Source organism: Physeter macrocephalus, chromosome 13, assembly GCF_002837175.3.
Source record: "Physeter macrocephalus isolate SW-GA chromosome 13, ASM283717v5, whole genome shotgun sequence".
Classification (NCBI taxonomy): Eukaryota; Metazoa; Chordata; class Mammalia; order Artiodactyla; family Physeteridae; genus Physeter; species Physeter macrocephalus.
Window position 1 is genome coordinate 54,151,901 of NC_041226.1, and position 24,193 is coordinate 54,176,093.

A 24,193-nucleotide genomic window follows, 5' to 3' on the forward strand; every position below is an offset into this window, starting at 1 on the left:
CAGGCTCCGGACGCGCAGGCCCAGCGGCCATGGCTCACGGGCCCAGCCGCTCCGCGGCACGCGGGACCCTCCCACACCGGGGCGCGAACCCGGTTCCCGTGCATCGGCAGGCGGACGCGCTACCACTGCGCCACCAGGGAAGCCCCTGACAAGTCTTTTAGAAAGTAGACAGGATGTAAACAATAAAATACTGGTGTCATATTAATAAAATAAAATCAGATGAATTCTTTTTTTTTTTCAAATTTAAATCAGATAAATTCTTATTGTTGGTTAATTTATTTTCCAAAATTTGATTTCTGCAGCCTGCGGTTGACCAGTCAACATGAGTTATTTACTTATTTTAAAAAAACCAGGGCTTCCCTGGTGGTGCAGTGGTTGAGAGTCCGCCTGCCGATGCAGGGGACGCGGGTTCGTGCCCCGGTCCGGGAAGATCCCACATGCCGCGGAGCGGCTGGGCCCGTGAGCCATGGCAAAAAAAAAACAAAACCAAAAACACAACTTGGCTCAGCCCTATGACTTTTAGTATTTTGAAACACTTGATGACTTAGTAATGAGCCCCAAAGCTTATTAGTTTATCCTTTTTACATGGTGAGTTTTTCTCTTTGACTTCAAAGTGAAGGTAATTCTATTCTTCACTTGGGAATAAATAAAGAATAGCTGCAGGTTCGTACTTCTGGTGAAGAATGACATTGTTCTTTTCTGGTTGCCTCTTGTCGGGTAATATTATATATTAAATACATTTTAAATATTAGAAATATATTTTAAAATATATTTTAAAATTAGAAAGTTAAAAATGTATTGCTTTGGTTCTTTATTCCTTTTGTTCTTATACTCTCTAAAACCTGTATGAAAACCTTTTATTTCTAATTATTAATCAGTTGATTAAAAAAGTAGTATAGTGCTTTCCTACTTTACAAGCTATATTTCCACAATTTTCTAGTTCTCCCTTTATTGTACATATTTTAAAGGTGTAGGAGTGTGTGGGATTTGCATCTATGATGGTACTTTGAAATCTCTAATCTTTGTAATTTCTAAAACTCTAAGCGGAGAACTTAGATCATGGTTCATATATTGTAAATACTTCCTGTGAGAATAATTTAAAAGCTTTTAAAAACAGATTTAGATAACCTTTAATGGATATGCTTCCTCACTAGTAACATTACAATTCGTAAGCATTTTTGTTATTACCACACCTATAAGATTTTTAAGCTCTTATGGAAATTACCAGTGAATAGTTGGAAATAATTACCTATAAATTTGGAGGTAGATACATCTGAGGACAAAACTCATTTTTAGTTAAGTCAGATTCGGTTCAGAGACCAATGGAAACAGAGTAGATTAAATAAGCAGGAAAATTAGACTGATTTAAAAAGAAAACTTTTCAAAGATAATAAATCACCATGTCCCTAGTCTAATCAAGGAAAAGATACCTGTGTCCAGTATCATCAAACCCTGCCTTCCATCTGCCTGTTCATATCCTCACTTCACAGAGAATATAAACTGTCTACCACGGCCACTAATAGGAACTGTTGAAATGCCGCTTCAAGGTTCATTTAGCTGTTCTCAGCTCACTGTTGGGAAATGAATGCTGGAGCATCTAGTTTGAAAATAAAAAGACTCTAATGAGTTGGGGGTCTTTATGTGCCTAGTATTCTTGGCAGTGATTAACAGTAGGGGGTGTACAGAAGGTCAAAAGCTCTTCTTTTTAGAGGTCAGCAGAACATCCCCATCTGATAAGATTAAACTAATGTGGCTTTTGGTGTTAATATCTAAAGCAGCAGGTTGCTGTAGTGTGTTTGGGATGGTAGTTGTGGCTTTGAGAGATTATGAAAAAAGAACTGACATGTGAACTCCTTAATGAGAAAATGTTGGATTCAGATATATAGCACTTATCTTTCTTCTTTACAAGCAGTTTGAAACTACTTTTTGTTTCTAACATATTTTGCATAAGTGTGTTTGCTGTTACTTTTTCTCAAATAATTATATGTGTATGTCATTAAGTATTTTTTTTCTTTTCTGTTTTTCTTTTTGTGCTGTTTTAAGTGCTAAAGATTATTTGAGGTAAATCATTCTGAAACTAAGACTTGTGATTTTTAAATTTAGGTACACAAATACGGTTAATATATTTATGTTCACTCCACAGTTTTCTGATTATTTTACTGGATATTTCAATGGACAGTATTGGCTTTGGTGGATATTTCTTGTACTTGGTAAGTTTATTCTTAATGCATTTCAGTATGACTAATTTGCATTTAGTTTAACTTTGATGTTTCCTAAAAATGTGAGATGTAAATATCCTGTTTTATAATTTATGTGGAAAAAATGTTTCCTGTTGTAAAATTCTCATATCCAAACACTTATATCATCTTGGCTATTCAGATAATTCTATGTAGCATTCTGGATTTCTGGTTTAAAATTCAGAGCCTGTCAATTTAAAGAATCAGTGGTTGAATGATAAGTCAATCCTACAAAACTTGAAAATCCTAAAATGATTAAAAAATAGTTGCCTTCAGCATTTATTTTGGAAAATATACATGCATAATTTTCTTTAATGATCGTAGGAAGTGTTGAGAGGAGGATAGTTGGGTACTCTATCCATTCTTTTATTTTTGTATCATTGAAGCATTCTTTACACTTTTGAAGTATACCCTGCATTAATCATTAATCAGTCAGGCATAAGGAAAGGCTTCATGCCTAATGATCACAGTACTTCTGTTGAGTTTTCTTCTTACAAGGCATGTCTTTTATTAATATTGATGAATTTTATGGATTTCCGATTTTTGATCCCTTGTGTTTTCCTCTTTAGATATATGATAATTAAGTTAATCTTAAAATCACATGATACCTTTAATCCACATTTCAAATTTGTTTACTGACATGAAGAATACATTTGGTTTCTATTTAGGTTTAAGAGCCCGCATTTCTCTAGTAACATAATTATACCAGAAAATAGCATTTCAGTAGGTGGCAGTGTTCTCCTTGAGTTTTTATTTAGTCCTGCTGTTGCATCTTTTGGATCTTTGGGGAAACAAAATCTTAGTGGTCGGTTAAGGTCACTAAAAATCCTAGATTGTTTCTCTAATAATTATAATGAAATTATTCTAATGTTGTGATTTTGTTGGGGAGTCAGACTTGTACAAAAATGTAGCCAGTTTTTTGTATTGTTAATTGTTTTCTGACTGATTCTGTGCTCTTTATTGAGTTTCTTCCTTAAAAGTGAAAAAAATTGATGAAGTCTTTTAGGTATTTAAGCATATTGAATGAGATACTTGCATATAAATATTATTAGCGGATTGAGGAGCCTTCGGAAGACAACTGTGAGACAGTAGAATGCAGAGGACAGCCCCAGTTCCATATCAGAGCCATAATCTAGCATTTAGGGGAATGTGAAAACTTAATTCATGATCAAAATGTTCCTCTCACATAATACTCAGAAGAGTGTTGAGCACATCATAGAATGCTGAGAAACAATAGCTGCTGAGTGATCGGTTTCTAGATGTGAATTGGCTTATTTTGGAAAATGCCTGAGCAGAACAAAATATGTCTTAGAGTCAGCAGCTTCATAGACAAAAGAAGGGATTTCACAAATAATTTTGGTTTACATTTTTCAATAGTACCTTTACGTTTGGATCACAATATCATTATCTTTGAACAGCATCTGGAAGGGCATGAGGGTAGAATTCAGAGTGGGAGTCACAAGTGGAAAGAGGATATGGGAAGCAGATGGGATCAGATTTAGGTGAAACTTATACCACTTGTTTAAGTCATTATTTGTATATCTCTTCTGTCTATCCTCTCTAATTTATTATAACCATGCTTCTTATTTTAGTGCTTCGATTATTGTCTTAGAATTGGGTTACAAATTTCAGTTGAGACTTTACATTTTAAATTGACAGACTCTTCCTCCTAGTGAGGAAAGTTGCATGCATACATATCTTTTGGTCCCTGCCCTCCCACCCACCATTACCTAGTTAAAAATTTACCGGGGTCAATAAATGTTGCCCTTAGAATTGTATGCTTAAGTATATCAAAGACTTAGCTCTACTAATAATGGTAATGCTTTTTATACTTAGCTAATGTTTTTCACCTGAAACTTTGAAGCATTTCACAGGCTTTGTTTTTTGATTACTAAAGAGACCTGTGATTATTATAAATGATTATTAATGTAAATGATTATTATTTAAAAATACTATTTTACAGAAGAGAACACTGAGATAGATAGAAGATACATCTCAAATCATTTAAGAAATCACTAGAGTGGCTGCTTCCAAAGTTTTCTTTCTTGATTTTTCTCAATTTTTATTATAAATTAGTCTATTATTACTTGAAAATAATAACTAATAAGTAAATTATTTACATAATGCACATATCTCTAAATACAGATTTTGCAGATGACAGGCACCTGATCTTGCTAGACAGGCTTATTATTGGTTTTATCCCACAATTGTTAGCAATTACATGCATATGTTCTCTCTTGAATACTTTATATCAGTAAATATGTCTTAGTTTGCTTAGTAGTTATAGTAATTTAAAAGTTTGGTATAAAATGGGATTTCTGTGAGTTGAATCAGTTTAAATGCATTAGGTAGCTTTGTTTTTTAAGAAATAATTTAGTAAGTGTGTATTTTTGTGTAATTTTGGATTTTCATGGCTGGTTTTACTTTACTTTAGATACATCTAGGTGTAACAAATTGAAAGAATTTGGGGTGGTAGTAAAATTTTATTATATTTCCTTACAATAGAGTTGTCATTATAATGTAAAATATATTATGGAATGACTGTAATCCTACACGTTAAATTCCTTAGACCAAGAGGATCTTGTTTATAATTGTCTATCTAAAATTTATTGTGTCCCCTTTCTGTGTAAGAACATAACATATCTGTATTATTTCAACCTTCTTAGGCCTGCTTCTTTTCTTCAGAGGATTTGTTAATTATTTAAAAGTCAGAAACATGTCTGAAAGCATGGCAGCTGCTCATAGAACAAGGTATTTCTTCTTATTATAGAGGTAAGAAATATTAATATATTAACTGTTTATTCCTTTTGTATTCAAATTCACCAGATGCATATTAAATGCTTAATGTATACTCATGTTGTTTACTCAAATTTAGCATATTTAATAGATTTTTATACTGTTAACAGTCACTTACTGAAATTTAAGAAGTTGTGAACTTTTAAGATAACTTCCATTTTAAAATTGAATTTCATACATTTTAATTTTTAAAAATGTATTATGAGTAAACTGAAACTTTAAATCAGACTTTTAAATTTCTTTTTAAAGCTTGACCACAGGATGTATATGAAGTAACCACCAGCACAGCATTTGAAAGCTTGAAAAACAAAATATGACAAAGCACTTACACAGAGAGAATGGGCATTTTGCATAAAACAGTGTGAAATTCACATAGGTATCTGATGGATAAAACAGACAAACAAAAAAACAAATCTGTGATTGAAAAGCAACTTGTCATGCACTGATCTTAACAAACTGGATCAATGAATAAAAGTTGTGTGAAGAAAATAGGAGCTTTTTTACTATTTTCTTAATGTGTGCCAGTTTGTATCAACAACGAAGGCTGCAACTTGAATAAATGGGAATATAAAGAAATGAGCAGAGGTTGTCTTACTGGTTATCCAGTGAGCTTCTGGAGGCTGTGTCTATAGTAAAGGCATTTATTTATTGTGCAGCTAGTAGATCTTCACATGAAGAGACCTCATATCTCTACTCGCTATATACTATTGATACTTTTAAAGCAAGTACCATACACTTCATTGATTTGAACTTTTAAAGTAGTTGAACTGCATAAGCAAAATGTCTACTAAAACACTTAACTTCTGGGTGTATCTTTAAGTACAAAATGTTTCAAGTTGCTATGACTTAAGTATAAATAAATTGTATGGTTTGTGATTTGGTTGCTTAAATTTTATGCTTAAATGAGTTTTACATAAGCTAACATGATGTACTTATTTCTGCTAAAGAGAACAATGATTACAATTGCATTTCTGGATTATATTTAAATATCACTTTAAATGTTCCACTAAGGTTTCTTCCTCCCGCTAGAAGATGTCACATTTTCTCTTTAACTGGTAAAATGTTTTTACAAGCAGTGACCTTAAGAGTTTGTCGGTATTACCTGTAAGATAAAAGGCAAAGTAATTTTACTAATTTAAATGATATTCTGTGAATATTCAGTGTGATTACCTTGTTTGCATTTTCAAGAGTTTAAACTGTAAATATTTTCTAGATGGTTAGAAACCTAAACTTTAGAATATATTTTGATATATGCTACCTTATGTCATTCTTACCAAAAGGATATTATATACTTGATGTGATACTGCTATAAGATCGGTTTTCATTATGCTGTCATTTAGATAATTGCAACTTAATACATTTTAAGGCTAATTCTTTTTGTCCCTAGACTGCATCGACCAGACATTCCTTTCTTATATCAATGTGAAATTTCCAGATCGTCTGTAAACCTGCAACTTTAATAAGATAGAAGACTACTAAAAGCAGAAGACAAATTAGGGAAGAAAAGATAGAGCTTCATAACTGAATGGCAGAGTGGTTTATGCTTAAAAGCCGTTTCTGTTCATTCTCTTAAATATTTATATTTCATTTGTTTTGCACAGTTGCATATGTGCCCATTTAAAAGATTTGGGTATACTTGAAAGAAACCATAAAGTTGTAGCAGTAAAGTGCAGTCACATTTGATTAATCAGTGTTTGATATAATTGAAAGAGTTGAGTGATAAACAGTCTTCCAGCATGCAAATGCCATTGACTTCTGACCTGACATTTAATATAATAAAAATGAAACTATTAACCATGTCAAATACTTTAGTTTCTGGCTCTTAGATTTATCTAGTAACTCTACACATGAAACATCCTTTGTTATATATAAAGTTTTTTGAAACCTGCAGTGCTGATTATTAGGCTTTGTCAGATTGTTGAACCAATATTTACATCATTATTTAGCAAAACTTTCTGTAAATAACCATGCATAAATTACTTTCTGCATTATTTTCTTAGAAATTGTGTCTAGATATCGCTTCATTAATTTTAAATTAAGTAAACTTAATATATATAGAAAATTTGGGTGTTAAAGATAGTTTTAGGACAAATTTTAAGAAAATGTGGGTATGCCACATGTCCTTTATAAGAAAATCTTTTTTTTTTTTTTTTTTTAAGGGACATGACAGTTTTAGGGTTTCTCAAATGAGAAGCTTGGTTTTTAGCATTGTTCATCTTAGAGATTCTTGCAGGAAGAGATTGTATTAGATATTATATTTATTTCATTTAAGACATTTTGGAAAATTAATTTTCTGAATAAGATACTCTCATTTGCATTTTGTCTTTTAAAAAGCCAATAAAAAGTATCTTTCAATATCATTGTACTATTTTTTCCTTTAGATGTTTAGTTTAATTTAGCAAATAAAAACTTGTGCTTTTAATAGCTTCTTGCTTTCTGATTGTAGGATTAACTTGTAGAAATCATTTCCTGATTTGAGATATGTGAAATATCTGTTTTCAAGTTATGGAAATGTGTCTGTGGAATATAGGGGTGTGAGTGTGTTGCGAGAGTGTGTGTGAATATTATTACAACTGGCATCTATTTTACATTCATAAGCTACTACATTTTACAAATCATTTTATGTCTCATCTGTTTTCTCTTCAGTTATATCTTTGCTTTTGAAATGCAACATTAAAAATGATGGGAATTATCTTTTAAACTTAAAAATCAGTTGATACAGCTATATAGAACATATAAAATTGATTACTTGTTTATTATTAGACACTGACTGACTACTAAAAGATAAATCTAAAACTATTCAGGGTCATTTTTCCATTTCTGAAAAAATAAAATTTATTATGCTTTATAACTTTTTTTGTATTTCTCTGTATTTTCTGATTTATTTCATTGTCTTTGATAAATAAAACATGTTTTGTTTTGCTAATTGAGCCTTCTATTTTCTTGTTTTCCCTCATTTATTCTCCTCCCCTGCTAGAATTTTTATTGTTGGTTAAAGTACCTGTGTTACACCCATTGAAGTAAAACAATAGCCTGGGGTAAAGAAACAAAATATTTGATTTAGTTGCCTGATTTGGAAATTAATTAAAGTTAAAATTTACTTAGAAGAAATGTGAACTTGTGCTAGATCTCTTTATTGCACATTAATTTTCCTGTAGACCTGTACTTTGTTCTTTGTAATAGTTTTTAATGAAACTAAGCTATGATACATAGTAAGTTAAAATATCTAGATCATCTATCATACATCAGTTTATTAAAATGTTATTTTTGTTTCTGTGGCGTTAATACTTAGTTTCTGCATGTGGATGTTGACCCAATGTCAAAACTTCACTTTTTGTTTTGATTTTTTTTCCCCCAAATCTGTAAGATTCAAGTGTGATATTACCTGATCCTCTTTAATTGGTACAATTCATTGGTAGTCTTAAATCTCATCATCCTGTCAGGAAAATCAGAATATTATTTTAAAAAACAACATTCTCTTCTAGATTTATCAAATCCTACATACCTCCCTTCATTTCCTGTGAGCTTGGACAGAATAGCTGCTGTTGTGTTTTGGAGATACTTAATTGCCTTTGCACTCTGCCTTAAAGATTGAAAATCAAAATCCTTATTAGGGTATCTATAAACAATTTTTGAATGAGTGTGAACTGGAGCTCGGAAGTTAATATGAAAAATATATTACATTATTTCTATTATATTTGAATAAGTTAGTTATGGCCAGAAAAATCCATTTTTATGTTTTTATGAAATAAACAGAATTTAAGGTAAAAATACATTTTCTATATAGTATGTTCAGGATACATCTTAGAAATTTAAAATTAAAAGACAAATTCTATTATAGTTGGTTAAAATGAAAATCTCTTTTTAATAGAAAAAAATACTAATCTCTAGCCTTTTATTGAGTCTATAAGCTATATCCCATGCCTTTGAAGTTCATAAATTTTAACCTGTTAAGACGATAATCACTAATATTTCCAGCAAAACCTCCTGATGACAGGAAAAGTGGAGTTCAGAAAGTCCAGTTGGAGAAAAATTCAGGGTTTCTTAATTTAATATAATTTTTTTCAACTGGTCTATACTGTCCCCAAAAGCACAAAGGTAATGATAATGCATCTGATACTGTATTTAACTAGAGTGACATATATATCCTGAGTTTGCTCATAACAGATCTGGTTATTCCTATTTCCTCACCTTATATAGTGCCTCCTCTCTCATAAGTGTCCTAATTTGGAGGAGAAATTATATGATCACCCTGTATATAACTCTACACTGTGCTGAGAAGTGACTGCCTAAACCCACTGCCCTTTGAGAGAAGGAACTGCAGTACTAGGGCCGGAGTCACCTAGTCACCTAGTCAGCCCTGCCTAGACACCCGTTTTTTTGGCCTGTAGAGCACACATAGTACTATATTTTTTTCCTTTTTTTTTTTTTTAAATAGAAGTTGTATTGGAATGATTCTGCTTATGGTAAATAGTAAAGTGAGCTTTTTGTATGTTTAAACTGCTGTTAATTGTTATTTTAATTGTTTGCTATTTAATTCTTCAAATAGTCATGAAATATTAGTGTATTATGTTCTAAAACCTCATTCTTGATAAAGTTCAACTGTTAGATGATAATGTGCCATTTATTATTGAATGTCCTTGCCCATATATAAAACATGTTTTATATGTGTTAATAAAGTTCAGTAAATGTGGAAATGTGAACCTGTCATGCATGTTTTTCAAAATCAGTTTGATTCACAATATATTATCACCACCTTGGCCTCACAAAATGTTTATATGATCAAACTTATGTTACATGAAAACAACTGAAATGGAATTAGGTTGGAGTGTGGGAACATCATTTAACTTGTCACAGTAATTTGTGTGTTGGGAGATAGATTGCAGTTTAATTTTAATAAATGCAAAAGCATCAGCTTTATGAAGATAATTTATGTTTCTTTCTACTTTGCAAAAGATTAGTTGTCACCATAGATCAGACCTGCTTATGGGTGTGTATTCTTATTTGGGACATATGACCTAAAATGCAACCTTCCCTAAAGTTACTTAGAAAAACAGAAAAAACTCATTCCATACTTCATAAAAGTTAAGCAGTTAAAAAGAAAATGTTTATTTTGAACTCAACATGTTTGCTTGTTTTCACTTTTCTTTCTTGATGTTTTCAACTTAGCTTTCTTTTTTTGTTTGTTTTTGTTTTGAGAGATTAAGCTACCTGCTTCTAAAAAACCCACTTAGTTTTCATGGAAACCATTAAAAAAAAATTCAGCAGCTAAATAGGTAAGAGATAGGGTTATTGCCCCTTTAACAGCTGAGGTTATAGCAAGCCCACATCTCACACTGGTTCAGGTAATCTTGGAGGTGGTTTTCCTCTCAAGCTTGCAAATCAAAAAGAACAAACAAACCCACTTTATTACTTTCCTACTCCTTCATGTTTGTTTTAATTAAATCAGTGCTTTACCTTTCGTGACAGCGAGAAGGGCCACGGGCTATCCTTCCTTAAAGCAGTTTCTTTTCTTCTTTTAGCTTTACCAGAAGCATAGTGAGATCAGCAAGTACAACAAAAGTTTGCCCAAAGCTCAGAAGAAATCTGGAGGACTCAGAATGTGAAAAGTAACAAATAACCTTGTTGGAAAAATGAACTCTTCAGAGGTATAAGAACTGTACTTGTGCATAAATCCCTAGTGTGGAAATATGTTATTTCTTTTCCATCAAACTTAGTTTTCTCAGCCATGTAAATTCCTGCATAGTGATTTGGTTTGACTAACTGTGGCATTTGGGCTGTAAACCTTTAATTCCCATTTTATTCATTCAGAGAGAAGACCTAAAGACGCTTAATTGCTAGCAAGCATTGGTGACCACTCATCCTAATATAATAAAGTGTGAAATATCACTTCCTAAATCCAGATTTTTTAAATGATGAGACTATGGAAAGCGTCAGTTCACTGAGATTTATGAACCTTTCTTTTTTTTCAAACGGGATAAAATCAAACAAAAGTTTAATAACATGTATACATGGGAAAGACCCAGAAAAACTGAGTAATTCGCCAAAATGGCTGAAACCCTCACTTTAAATACCATTTTCAGCTGAGAGTTATGAACTTTTAAGAGACAGCTGGGTTGTACATTTCCCTAATTCTACAGGATCGCCAGAGATGAATTTTTGATTGAATGATTCTTTGAATATCTCTCTAGAGCTGTGATTGTTATTCAATATGGTGCATTATAGTCAACTGGGAATTTGGGGGAAATTAACATCCCAGCCTCAATTTCCAGAGGTTCCAATGCAATACATCTGCCCCGTGACAGCACATTTCCTTCCCGTAGTTTGAAGTTGTGGGATTTTGGTCTAGTAGCCCTGCTGATCCCTCTCTTATCATGTGTTTCTCTCTATATCTATCTCCTTGTGTACAAGTGATAGAAGGTTACAAGTGTTAGGATCAACACATAAGTCGGACTTTGCAGGGCAAGGAAAAGGCAAGTAATACAGATCTCAAACGGTTAATGAGCATTTCTGGAGTTCTTGCTTCATGACCTCTCTCACTGAGAGCCTTCTGGTTTTCCTGCTTTTAAACACACAGCATGGCTTTCCGCAGGGCTGTATCTGCAGGGCAGTGTGGGACCGTTGGGACAGAATAGAACTGTTTGTGCTGAGAAGGCAGTTACTTTCTCCATAATCCTGTAAAGCGAGCAGAATTGGATTAATTACCATATAGTTGATTTTTCTCGCCTCAAAAAAATATAATGTTTTTCCACTAGTATCTTCCCTTCTCTATCCTTCAGGAGCCTGTGGATGATTAAGAAAGGGAGCTTTGTGTAACAGAAAGACTGGGTTTTAGAGCTAGATTACCCCCGGGCTCAAATATCAGCTCTCATGCAAGCTCAGGCAATTTGCTTAACCGACACACCTCAGTTTCCCCATCTGTTTGTTGGGAAGCACAATATGTACCTGAGGATTAGGTGAGATTTATGCAAAAGAAAAAGGTAGACATTATTATTACATCTTTCGGGGCTCAGTGTGTTTGCTGACTGGGTTGCCAGTTAGTGTTAGCAGATGCCTCCAGGACCTGAAGTAAGCCCTTGCCTGATGTGGGCATTTTATCTGCCAGTCCCTTTGGAAAGGGTGATTATAGTAACATCACGTTGATCGAGTGCTGGCTCCCTGTATCTCCTCTGTGGCAAGTGGAATTAAAGCAACAGTTGCCTAGATGACCATTGATTTTAAGGGGCCCAGTTATGCAAAGAGTGGAAGCGCTCCAGCTGGTGGGGCAGAGGAAGTGCCCACATGTCTCCGGGCTGAAGCTCGGAAGCCTGCAGGCCAGTCCCTCAGAGTTCCGCTGTGAGTTGATGAGATGCTGTCACTCTGTCATTGGTGACTCATTGCTTTTGCTCAGGGAGCCAGTGCACTGAAATCCTGGTTGGGAAGTGAACAGAAAATAGGTTGGTGGGCATATGGTTTCTGATTCTAGGATACATTACTTCACCAGCTTTCTCTTATGAATGATGGGTTCTTAGTCTTGGATTTATTTTTTTAATGTCTGTGACTTTGAAAGGGAAACACATAGATTGGAGCTAAGTCCCTTGGACTCTACCGTGATCGTAATTGGGGTGAGATGTTTTTGAGTGCCAGTTCATAGTTCTTGAAGGGATGATGCTGTTGCTGCCACATGAAATCTATCTCCTTATTCTTCTTCCCACCTTCTTCAAAAAGAGCTTAAATTCTCTCTCTTTGGGGAAGCCTTTCTCATCTTCCTGCCCTGACTCTGGTCCTCTTGGTTCTTAGACCCCTCTGTTATTCCTGTCAAGGCATTTATGACACTGCGCCATCACTGTTGATTTTTGTGTTTCTGTCCCCAGTGGTGGATATTTTATCTTATTCAGCTTTCCTTGCCTCCCCAGCACCTAGCACAGATCTTGACAACTTGAATGAATGGATGGATGGGGTGGATGGCATAGCTGCTAGGGCCGGGATCTGTTATGTGTCCCGGGATATGTAAGATGCTTTCTGCCCTTTAGCTCAGAGGCGAATGGAAGCAGATTTATAAACAGAAAAAGGTGCTAACGTGAGATAGATGGGAACAAACATCATGGGTCCGAGTACTTGATCTCTGAGAGAACTAGGGCACCCTTCACTGCAGAGATGACACTGGAACTAGATCTTGAAAAGATGGAAGTGTGCAAGTATGTTTAAACATTTCATATTTTACCATCTCTTACATGATGCCCTTCCTTCTTTGCTCCTCCTCAGAAGGAACTAATTCTCTTCTCAGTTCCCATGATACTGCACCTGAACCTCTTCACCTTCTACTCTGGGTCAGAGTAATTTGCATTCACACCTTAGTCACTTCCGCTGAGGATAGGATCCAGGCCCAGTGTAACTTCATAGTCCAGTGTGCCCAGCACACGGTTACACCTTTAAAAAATCAAGTCCGAGATTCTCCACCTGTTGGAGCCATTCACTTTACCACTTGACATATTACTAACTTCAGAAGCCAGCAATAGTATAAGCACCCTCTTCTCCAAATATACGGGTACAAGAAATATATGGAATCAACTGTGATATCTCCTTTTCACATATCTCCCAACTCCCTCTCCCTCCCCAGAAGTAACCACTGTTAACGATCATCTACTCTCACAGATGTTTTCCACATACATTATTTTACTAGAATGGCCCTGTGTTCTGTGATGTCAGCATGACTTCTAATTTCATCAAGGTGAGATGTTCCCAGGCACAATGTTGGAGAGAATGTGCCTTTTTCTCTATAAGCCAGGAGGCAGCTCTCAAGGGAGAGTATTATTTCTTCCTGCGAATGTAGTTCATTCCTGAGAAACCAAGGCTTATTTCCGTGGTCCTTTAGTCTCTAGATGAAGGGTGACTTGTGGCTTCAGGGCCTTTGGGAGCTGGGCTGCTCCAGGATCAGGTATTTGCAGCATTTAAATGTCCTGTCTTATGATCTCTTACAGCCCTTTTGGTGAGAAATTCTCTGGAACCAGGTTATTAGGTGGAAAGGGGTTGGGGTTGATGAGGATAACCAGCCTGGGTAGGTTTAGAGAAGAACAAAATGATTCTGGGTTTAAAGTTAATTTACCTTGCTTCAGTACCAAAATTGTGTCCCAGGGTTCTCTGGCTAAAGCAACAGATATTTAAAGCCCCTCCTTTCCTTTTCCCAATTTTTTCCTCCTTGGGCTCAAGTGTGACATCTGGAGCTTAAGCAGCTATCTTGTGCCATTGAGGCAACAGTTGGTAGACTAAGTATGTAGAGTGGTAAGGAAGGAGGAGCCGTGAGGTTCCCTGACATCATCGAGCATTTCACCAGCCCTGGACCTACCTACCTTCCAACTTTTTGCTCAATGAGAAAAATAAATTATTTGCTTGGTTATTAGTCAAGTTTTTTACTACTGATACTTAAGAGCGATTCAAACTGATACACAGGCATAACTATCTGTTTCCCCAAAATTGACAGGAGAACTGCTCAGGCCATCAGAAGCCACCAACGTGAAAAAGAAGTTACAAGTCTTGCACGCCCACAGGGTTACTGACCATCCCAGCTCCTTGCACCTGGTTTATTGATTGTCAATCAAGTCATTGCAACAGCAGTGTGAAAGCAGTGGGTTTACATCTGCTTTACCCTGCCCCTTCATTCTCTTCATCTTCCAGTTGGGAGCCCCACAGAGTGACGAACGTCTCAACAATTGCTTCTAGAGCTGGGCTTAGTGGAAATGTCAACAGCAACAATTTAACCACTGTCTCAAAGATCATTCAATGCTACCCACACTGTCCATCAACAAAACCTTGCCAGGGGAAGCAGGTGCCATTTTCAAATCTCTGCTTGGTAAAACAACAAATGGAAATGGCCAGCTGAAATAGGCACTCCCCTTTACAGTGATCCAGCTCCCAAATGCGTGATCTTGGTTTTTATTTTTAGAAATGAAAGTAAGTCTGATTCTTCTTTTGAGTCAGGAGGGTTCTAGGTAAAGACACTGCTGCTCATGCCGGCCTAAAGAAAACCCACAGTCTCCACTCTCACCTGCCCTGGTTCTGCCCTCCGGTCTAGTGCGAGGTGAAGGACCCTGAGCTTCACGGGTTGTCCACACCAGGAAAGCCTTGCACAGATGCCTCCCCATAGTGGGTTTGCAGTGATTACTGCGGATTTGAGTGCTGCCTCATGCTCCCCCTTAATATTAATCAGAAATACATTTTTCCCCACCCCAAATTCTCTTCCCCAGACAAAAATAATTTTTACCAGAGAAAAGTTAAAGCAGTAAGATATAAAGAAGCCCTACAGAGATAAATACCTCTTGCCTGCCCAGGGTCCAGATTCTGAAACTGACCACACTCTCAACTCTGGGTAGGAAAACCCTGGGACTGTTCACACCTCCTTGTTAACAGTGATGACCTCTTCCCTTCCTTTCTCTCCCCCTGTCTCTTCTTTGTTCTTAACCTCCCTGACTTCCTGCCCTTTCTTCCTTGCCCCCTCCTCTCTCTCTTACCATTTCTTGGCTAACACAAACCTAGTTTATCATTGTCTGAATATAAAATATTCTGCAAGAGAAATTACTTGTAATGTGAGCTTCATCCTGTGTATTAACTTCAGCCATTCATCTACAGTTGGAAAATCTCTGGGTCCTCAAATTCTGGGAAAATGTTTCCAATAATGCTAATATCTTACACGTTTGTGAGTTTCTGTTTTTTGGTTTTTTTTAAAGATTTAATGTGTACTCTTGGAAGGGGTGGGAGGTCACCACTTTTGATGTTTCATCTGTGTGGAAGGAATGTAATTGGTATAACTCCTGACCTCTTCCGCCTCTTTATTAGCTCTTCCCCAGGGGAATAATTTATTTCGTGGGTAAATTTGAAATGTAAATACCTGGGTATGCTCTGCTCAACTTGTCTTCCTCTCTGCAGCTAGTGGCCCACAGGCGTTCCAGTTGTGCTCTGTTCTCCAGGGATGCTCCACTCCACCCCTGCCCAGGGAAGCCAGCCACGGTCCAGTACTACCTGGGGAGAGTACATCTGCCCAATTCTGCCCAAATCTGGGGTTCCTCAGAAACTCACAATATACATCCCATTAGGTCTGCTGTTGACTAGATGTCCCATTAGCTGTCTTCAATACACATCCCTCAAACGCAAGACTATCTGAATTCTTACATTTGAAGTCTTTTAGGGCAGGATTTTTGGACAGATCCAGCAGGCAGAAAATCAATAAGAACAGAGCTGAACTCAGCACCACCACCAATCAACTGGATATGATTGATATCATAGACTACTTCATCCACAACAGCACAATACACACACTCTTCTCAAGTTCACATGGAACATTCACCAAGATAGACCACATTCTGGGCCACAAAGCACACCTCAAAAATCTAAAAGGATAAAAATCATACCATGTTTGTTCTCAGACCATGGTGGAATTAAACCAGAAATCAATAACAGAAAGATAACAGGAAAATCCTAAAATATGTAGAGATTAAACAACACACGTCTAAATAACACATGGGGGTCAAAGAAGAAATCTCAGGAGAAATTTAAAAATATTTTGAATTAAATGAAAATGAAAACACAAGTTATCAAAATTTGTAGCAAAATTCTGATGCAGATGTAGTGAAAGCAGGATTTTTAATTGTATTTAGTGGGAGGAATAGGGAAAGTATGTTTACTCCATCTTCCTAGAAGCTGGAGTCCTCAGCTGAAATCTTTTAGCCACTTTTATTTTATCTAGAACAAAATCTGAAAAAACTATACCATTATGAGATGGCCACAATTTACACTCAAATTCCATTTAACTTCAAAGCCCAAATATTTTGCTTTCAAAACTGTTCTGACCAAATATGTGAAAGTCTATCCTAGGTAGGATTGCATTAAATCTATATAGATCTAGTTGGGAAGAACTGACATCTTGATAATATTGAGTCTACCTATCCATGAACATGGAAGCTCTCTCCATTTATTCAGTTCTTCTTTGATTTCATTAGTCAGAGTTTTGTAATTTTTCACATATAGATCTTGCACATATTTTGCTAGGCTTGTATCTGAACATTACATAGAACATACCTAACTAAGAAAAGGTGGAGGGAAGAAGGCAGACCAGCTAGGAACCTTGGGACCAAGGAGACAACGTGGGGGTGAGTTCCCTGAGTTTTCCTTGCTTTGTATATCCCAGACATGGAGCCAAAGAAGCCAGCAACCCGGAAACACTAAAGGCCACAGACACAAACAGCCCCCAGCAAAACTCTGATCTCTCTACAAAGGACCAGGAAAGGGCCAACCTAACAAGACAGTAAACAGACAATAGCCACTCTGCTGCAGCCAAACACACAGAAAATAAACATGGTTTCATTGCTACCTTCACCAACGAAGTGGGGAGCCTAGACTTCCATGCTTGCCAGGCTGTAACGAGGCACCCTCCCTCCACTGGGCTGAGAAGGCCAAGTAGGGAGCTTGCACTTGGGTGTCACAAGAGGCCTAGAGGGGACTCAGGACTTTCACCATCCAGTGATAACAAGGCCACCCCTCCTCAGGGTTAGTGGACACCATGTGAGGATCTGGAACACCCTTCCCTCCTCAGCAGTAATGAGGGGGCCCCCTCCTTGGGTGTCAGTGCAGGCCGAGTGGGAGACCTGGGCTTCTACTCTGCCTGCAGTAACAAGGCAGCAACTCCTTTTCCTGGCCAGAGAAAGCCCTCTAAAACAGAAGGTATTCATTAAGATCCAGTCTCAAAACATAATGTGAAACATCCAGGTTTCATTCAAAAATCTCTTGTCATATAACAGGGATTTCAATTGTGTAGTTACTAAAAATCTAAACCAGGAAAAATAATGTCAAGAAATTCTCATGTGACTGTTCAAGTAAGTATGTAATCTTATAAGTCATTTAGAGTGGAGAAAAATCCAAGCAATTTTAGTCATTAGCTATTTATTTTAATGTATCTCAAGAATGCTGATAGAAGCAGGTAAAGCCTTATGATTATTAAGCCCTGAACTTGATGCTGTGTGGAAAGTATAAGAGCCAGAGCCCTGGTGATGGGAGCTTGGAAGGAGAATTCTAGGAACAAGGTTACCCAGAGAACTATGAAGTAGTGACCTTGAATTATGAGACTAAAGAGTCCAGAGGTACAATGGAGCCCATAAGCTGAAGTTTTTCTAAAAATACCTGGGAAATAAAGCTAGCAAGATTCTTGGAGGTAGGAATCATTTTTAGCTTTTACTGGAGAAGTGTTTTATGCTTTCCTAAGGAAGCAGATCATCTATTTAGTTGCCCATGTCCATAAAAATTAAAAATGCTTTAAAAAATCCTAGATGTTTCCATCTCTAGTGTATGTGGTTGTTGATCATGTCACAGATTTGGGGGTGCCTTTTTGAAAATCTTTAAAAATGGAAAAGATGACATTCTTAAGTAAAGAAAATAGAAAGTACTGCTAATTCCTTAAGTAATTTATTGTACATCCCTCTCCTCCAGGTCCAGCATTCTTTAGCATTCACATATCTGTAAAAGGTGCATGAGAAATGAATAGTTTGTTGAATTGTGTAACCGAGTTTGTCTTCCTTTGATTCTTTTTTTTTTTCTTTTTTTGCGGTACGCGGGCCTCTCACCGTTGTGGCCCGCGTCCCCTGCATCGGCAGGCGGGCTCTCAACCACTGCGCCGCCAGGGAAGCCCTCCTTTGATTCTTGAGTGTGTTTACTTAAGGGTAAGGAGTAGCTGAATGTTCATTGAGGAGCTAGAGGGGTGTTGGAAAGAGCGATGGTTTACGTAAGCTTTGGGTTCTGCCGACGCTTCTGCCCACCCAGAACGCTCTATAAAACCTTCACTCTTGTTCTCCCCGGGATGAGCCTTCCTGAATTTACCATATAAACTTTTAATGAGTGACCTATTTGCAAAAGTCTCTTCCAGATTGGCAAATACGAGTTGATAGAAACTTTCTTCTTGTAACTTCTTTTTCCTTGTATTTCCCCTGCTGAACCTTACCAAGGTGGGAATCACACACACACACACACACACACACACACACACACACACACACACACACACACACACACACAGCATAAAATGTTAAGCAAAAAGCCAAACCAAACCAAAACCAAAACACACAATCTCCCCCCTCCAAAAAAAAAACCCAAACACCCAGCATTCACAGCAGCAGTCTACAGCACTTTTGTACTGTGATTTCAGAATGAAATTAATGAGGCACATTAATGTTTAAAAATAGTATCTACTTTAGCAAACGTGGGCATTCTAGACATAAAACCAAAGATTCCTATTACATGCTAGAGATTACCTAATTGTCCAAGTAAGGACAAAGTGATACATAATGATACTTAGAAGCAAAAGGAATAAAGACTTAAGTTTAAATGTTGATTTCAAGTAAGCTACTAGAACGCATTAACGCTATTCTCCATCTTTTAAGACAATTTTACAAATAGAGGAAATGTTTTATTACTTGTTCACACAAAGCAAATCCACCCAGCCCTCCGTGTTTTTTCCTTCTCATTGTTTGCTTTGTCTTTCCTCTGGAATCTACATACAAGATGTAAACTAAATTCAAATCTGAATGAATGAAGACTAAAATAAGAAAAAATGATTATTCAATTATGTTGAATTAGTAGATCATTCATTATTACAACTCCCCAAATGTGCATATTTATGAGAAAGACCAGCACAATAAAAACAGGGTACTTTGAGATTCTTCTCGTTGTTGTTATTGTCCTTTAGATACTTTTCCACTATTGAAAACCCCAGCAAACAATACCGGTATAGTTTGACTATGTCATTAAAAGCTGTAATGTTCTGAAGAAGACCCACTCTTTTCCCACATACTCTTTAGAGAATAAGAATAAATACTTTTTCAATGAGAAACGCATGTCCCCTATAATTAGAAAACTTCAGTGCTCTTTTAAAAAATTCCAGCAAAATTTAACATCATTTTATAAAATTTTGAAAAAAAAAATCACTCCTAATCTCATTACCTTAATACAGTTTTCATTGCGACACTTTCCTCCCAGGTCTTGACCCCACGCAGAGTTGCCACACATTTTCAGGCAAGTTGTGTTCTCTTTTTTTCTAAAAAACGTTTTACCTTAAATTTTGTTTCTATACAATTGTCACAATTGTCATTTGTAATAGTTTTAATAATCTCATTTATGGGAATTTATCACGTGGAAAAAATTCGACTGAAGAAAAAATTCTTTATAAAGACGTTCATGACAGCTTTATATGTAGTAATTAAACGATGAATACAGTCATTGTCCAGCAGTGGTAAATCACAGCCTATAAATTGTATGGAATATGACATCAGTGCTTTTTTCAACAGTAGCCAAAAGGATGAAGATTCTGATCATGGTTCTTTGGTCAGCTCCAGCGACCCTAATGGTCAAGCTGCCCATGTTACTGTTGCAGTCCTGATCTACATCCACATCAGGACTGACTACATCAAATTGGCTCGGCAAATCGGAACTGTGGATTTTTGTTGGATAAGTTTGTTCCATTCGAAATATACTTAAGAAATGTTTTAACTTAACATCATATCTTTAACAAAGAACCCTCACAATATGTCAAAATTAAACTGAAAATAAAAATGAATCAGGGTCTTCATGAATGGGTTTGCTGTTCATCAATACATCATCAATAAACGTTCTATTTCACTTATTTAGGATAAAGTAAAGGAGAATGTCTTACATTTTGCCATACTTATTTTGAAATAAGATATCAAAATAATTGCAAACTTTTCTTTAGTGTAACGAGATGATAACCTAAAATCTTAATCTATACTTCTTTCCTTGATGTGCCTGTGAGTCATACCATGCGTTCTCTAGCCAGGCAGCAGGGAAGGTAGTACTAAGTGTTCTCAGCGTCTGCTTATTAGAACAGCAATGCCAGGACTATCAAGTAAGGGTCTTGACTAAAAAAAAAAGTCAATTTTAGTTTCATGTTCTCAAATGCACATATGACATTCATGGCAGGGACAGTAGTTGAAGATAAAGAGATTTTGAGTTGTAAGAAAATCAGTGTCAAAAATCAGAACTCTGAAGGACCCAAGTATAATAACCCTGTGACACAAACAAGAGGCATAGAAGAATATTGGACAGATCCAGGTAACGCCCCAGCCCCAAGACTAGATAAAGTTGCTACAGTTGGCGGGGGAGTGAAGAGAGTCGATAAGAGAGGATACATGGTGAGGGGATACATGTAGTTGTAGTTCATTCCTTGATGTTTTTTGCATCAGTCTCTCTTTTGTTGAGGTGTGCTACTGCTTTGGAGTTTTGGTTGCATTAAGGATCTATGTCAGCGTGCCGTTGTACACTTTTCTATATGTTTTCTATATATTTATTTTACGTTTATATATATTGTCTATTGTTTATAAGTATTTTGCCCTCTGTCCCCTCCCTCCCATCCACTCCCTTTAATGCCTGGGCCTTCGGCCTACAGCCTCTCATGGGCTCACTTTCTTCCTCTGTGGCTTCAGCTTTCAGAGGCAGGAAAAGGGAGGGGTTCCCTTGGTGTGCTTTAAAACCTCTCTAGAGGTCCCTCAGAGATTTGCCCTCACATTGCTTTGTCATTCACAAACCAGTCACTGACAAAGGCAATCTCATTATCACAGCAGAGGCAGAATTACCCAGCTTCCCCTGAAGCATATGGCTTCCCCAAATGCAGACTAAGGCAATTCTCTCTCAGAAGGAAGTGGAATAAGAAAAGAGGACACTTGCCACACAACCAAGATTATGGTCGTGATGAAATGATGTGAGATATGTGAAAGAACAAAAAATGTTCTTATAGGTTGAGAACTTTGAAGCGTAAAATATAGGATATTTTCTAACTACTAGCGTACCAGGTTTCAAGGATAACTATGAACAACATTAAAATGATTAATCTTTTTGTAGACATGTTCTATAAAAAACTGGCATTTGAAATGTGCCTCATCCAGTACCCACTGTCCAGAATCCAGTGGAATGTAGGATTTATGGGGAGTCTGTAGCAAGAAAGAAAGTTCTTGTAATTTCTGCTGCTTTACTGTTGCAGTAAAAAGTTGCAGGTATTAGACTTGGAAACTGAGGTGGCAAACTAAAATTTCTGTTCCTCCTGTGACCTTGGAAAAATAAAACTTAGGAAGAAATGTCATAAGATCTTCAAGAGGCTTAGGTCTCTCGCTATAAGGGAGTATTTTTCCTTTAAACACTGTCGAATTTTAAAAATTTGACTTTAGATTTTTTTTTCCTACAAATATTAACATGAACAAAAATTTTGATGACAGAATTCATCCATTTGAAGTCTTCTAGGGAAGATTACCTTGGTCAAATAATCTGAGCAAATCAAAAGCACTATATTATATATAGTAATTCTATAATTATTAACTGGTAATAGAAAGATCATTATATTAAGTATAACAAACTTTCTAAATATTTAGATTGTCTGATATCTAGATAAAATTAGAGAGCACTTTTATTTTAGCAACAAGATATGGTTGGTTTAAAGATTTAATTTATGTTACATAGAAAAATATGTTATATCTGCTGAGAGCGACTTTATATTGTGGCAAAAGACATTTTGGACACATTTCTTTTACTTTGTACTCAGAGCTGAACTTGTGGACTTGGTAGTGTTATTGTCAGTATTATACATCCACAAGGTCTTTTGATGCCAGAGTAAAGAATGGAAAAAAATATTAAAAATTTTATAATAGAGTTTTATAAAAGAATGGTGGCTGAGGATGAGGGATGGTGGTAAAACTGAGCAAACATATATAACTTGTCCATATGCTGTGTCCATTTAAAATCAGAGATCATAAAAAGAAAGAAATCAAACCTCTTACCCTCTTTCACTCCATAGATTCTTATCTTTTTTTTTCAAATGAGGAGGGGAGGTAGAGAAATGAATTATAGACCGAGAAAAGACGCTGGGCAATGGTAAGAAGGTGAGAGAAAACAATATGTGCTAAAAACTCAAGCAGTTTAGTGTTTCTGTGCAAGAAGTGAGAGGTAGGGTGTGACGAAAGAAGAGCATGGAGACTTAAGTGGGACAGGTGATGAAGTCCTAGCACAAGAGACGGGAACCAGAAGAGCTGAAAGAGGTCAAAATATGGGAGGAGAGAGGAGGCTCCTGATGGATCAAGTTTCCTAATAGGACAATGGGTGACGGAGTTAAGATTCCAGATGGTGGGATCTCCTGGGTGTGGATGTAGGAGAGCTTGTCGAGGGTGAACAGGTACGCTCTCAATGCCATTCATCTCATTCACAGAAGACGGTTTTCCAAATTATGGTATACTTACTGATGGTAATAATTGTAAGTGGTGTCTGAATGAACATTTTGAATAGCTGTGTTATAGAAAAAATATCTTGGGGACTTTCCTGGTGGCATAGTGGTTAAGAATCCGCCTGCCAATGCAGGGGACACGGGTTCGAGCCCTGGTCCGGGAAGATCCCACATGCCGCAGAGCAACGAAGCCCGTGCGTCACAACTACTGAGCCTGCGCTCTGGAGCCCACGAGCTACAGCTATTGAGCCCGCGTACTATAACTACTGAAGCCTGCGCGCCTGGAGTCCGTGCTCCGCAACAAGAGAAGCCACCGCAATGAGAAGCCCGCGCACCGCAACGAAGAGTAGCCCCTGCTCGCCGCAGCTAGAGAAAAGCCTGCGCAGCAACAAAGACCAAACGCAGCCAAAAAAAAAAAAAAAAAAAAAAAAAAAATCTTACATAGCACAACTGGGACCCTTCCGGATGTTACTGCCAATAAATAAATAATTAAAAATCAAATGATTTAAAGAGACATACTAAATGATAGTTCCAGGGTAAATGATTAGAGCAAAAATCATGAAGGTGCAATGTGAATGAAGGAGGTTGGGGAACCTCGCTTTAAGAGGTTCCAGGAAGGCGTGGGGCTGGAGGACTGTGGTAAAGGCTTGGTTGGAATAGCCACTGTGGGGGTGGGCTATGGAGTTCTAGAGCAATGGAAGAATTGACGGGCAGTGTCGTGGGCCCCGTACTCCAGCCAATCTATGTGTGGCTGTACGAGTTGTTCCAGCAGCCCAGCCACCTGCAGCAAGGACAGTGAAGGCGGCATGGATCCCAGGATGGGGTTTTGCTTGGCTTTGAGCAAAGATTGAAGACGCAGGGGAATTGAGACAAACTCTGAGAAAGGGATCCCAGTTATTCACCATGTAGTGCAATTCCA

General features: G+C 36.9%; 1 protein-coding gene across 4 annotated transcripts in view; it reads left to right on the plus strand.

Annotated features, from left to right (window-relative positions):
* The window catches only part of NDFIP2 (Nedd4 family interacting protein 2), a 157,791-nt gene extending 142,126 nt beyond the window's left edge, over positions 1–15,665 (plus strand). For 2 of the 4 annotated variants that reach the window (XM_024123174.3, XM_007114404.4), the window contains 3 exons: positions 2,144–2,210; positions 4,904–5,009; positions 6,421–6,832. In XM_024123174.3, coding sequence (XP_023978942.1) covers positions 2,144–2,210; positions 4,904–5,007 — 171 coding nt within the window. In that variant the 3' untranslated portion in view covers positions 5,008–5,009; positions 6,421–6,832. Of the gene's footprint in view, positions 1–2,143; positions 2,211–4,903; positions 5,010–6,420; positions 6,833–10,555; positions 10,872–14,493 lie in introns of those variants that run through there. The other 2 variants (XR_008619051.1, XM_055089587.1) reach the window with 2 other exon arrangements.
* The last annotated feature ends 8,528 nt before the right edge of the window (positions 15,666–24,193 follow it).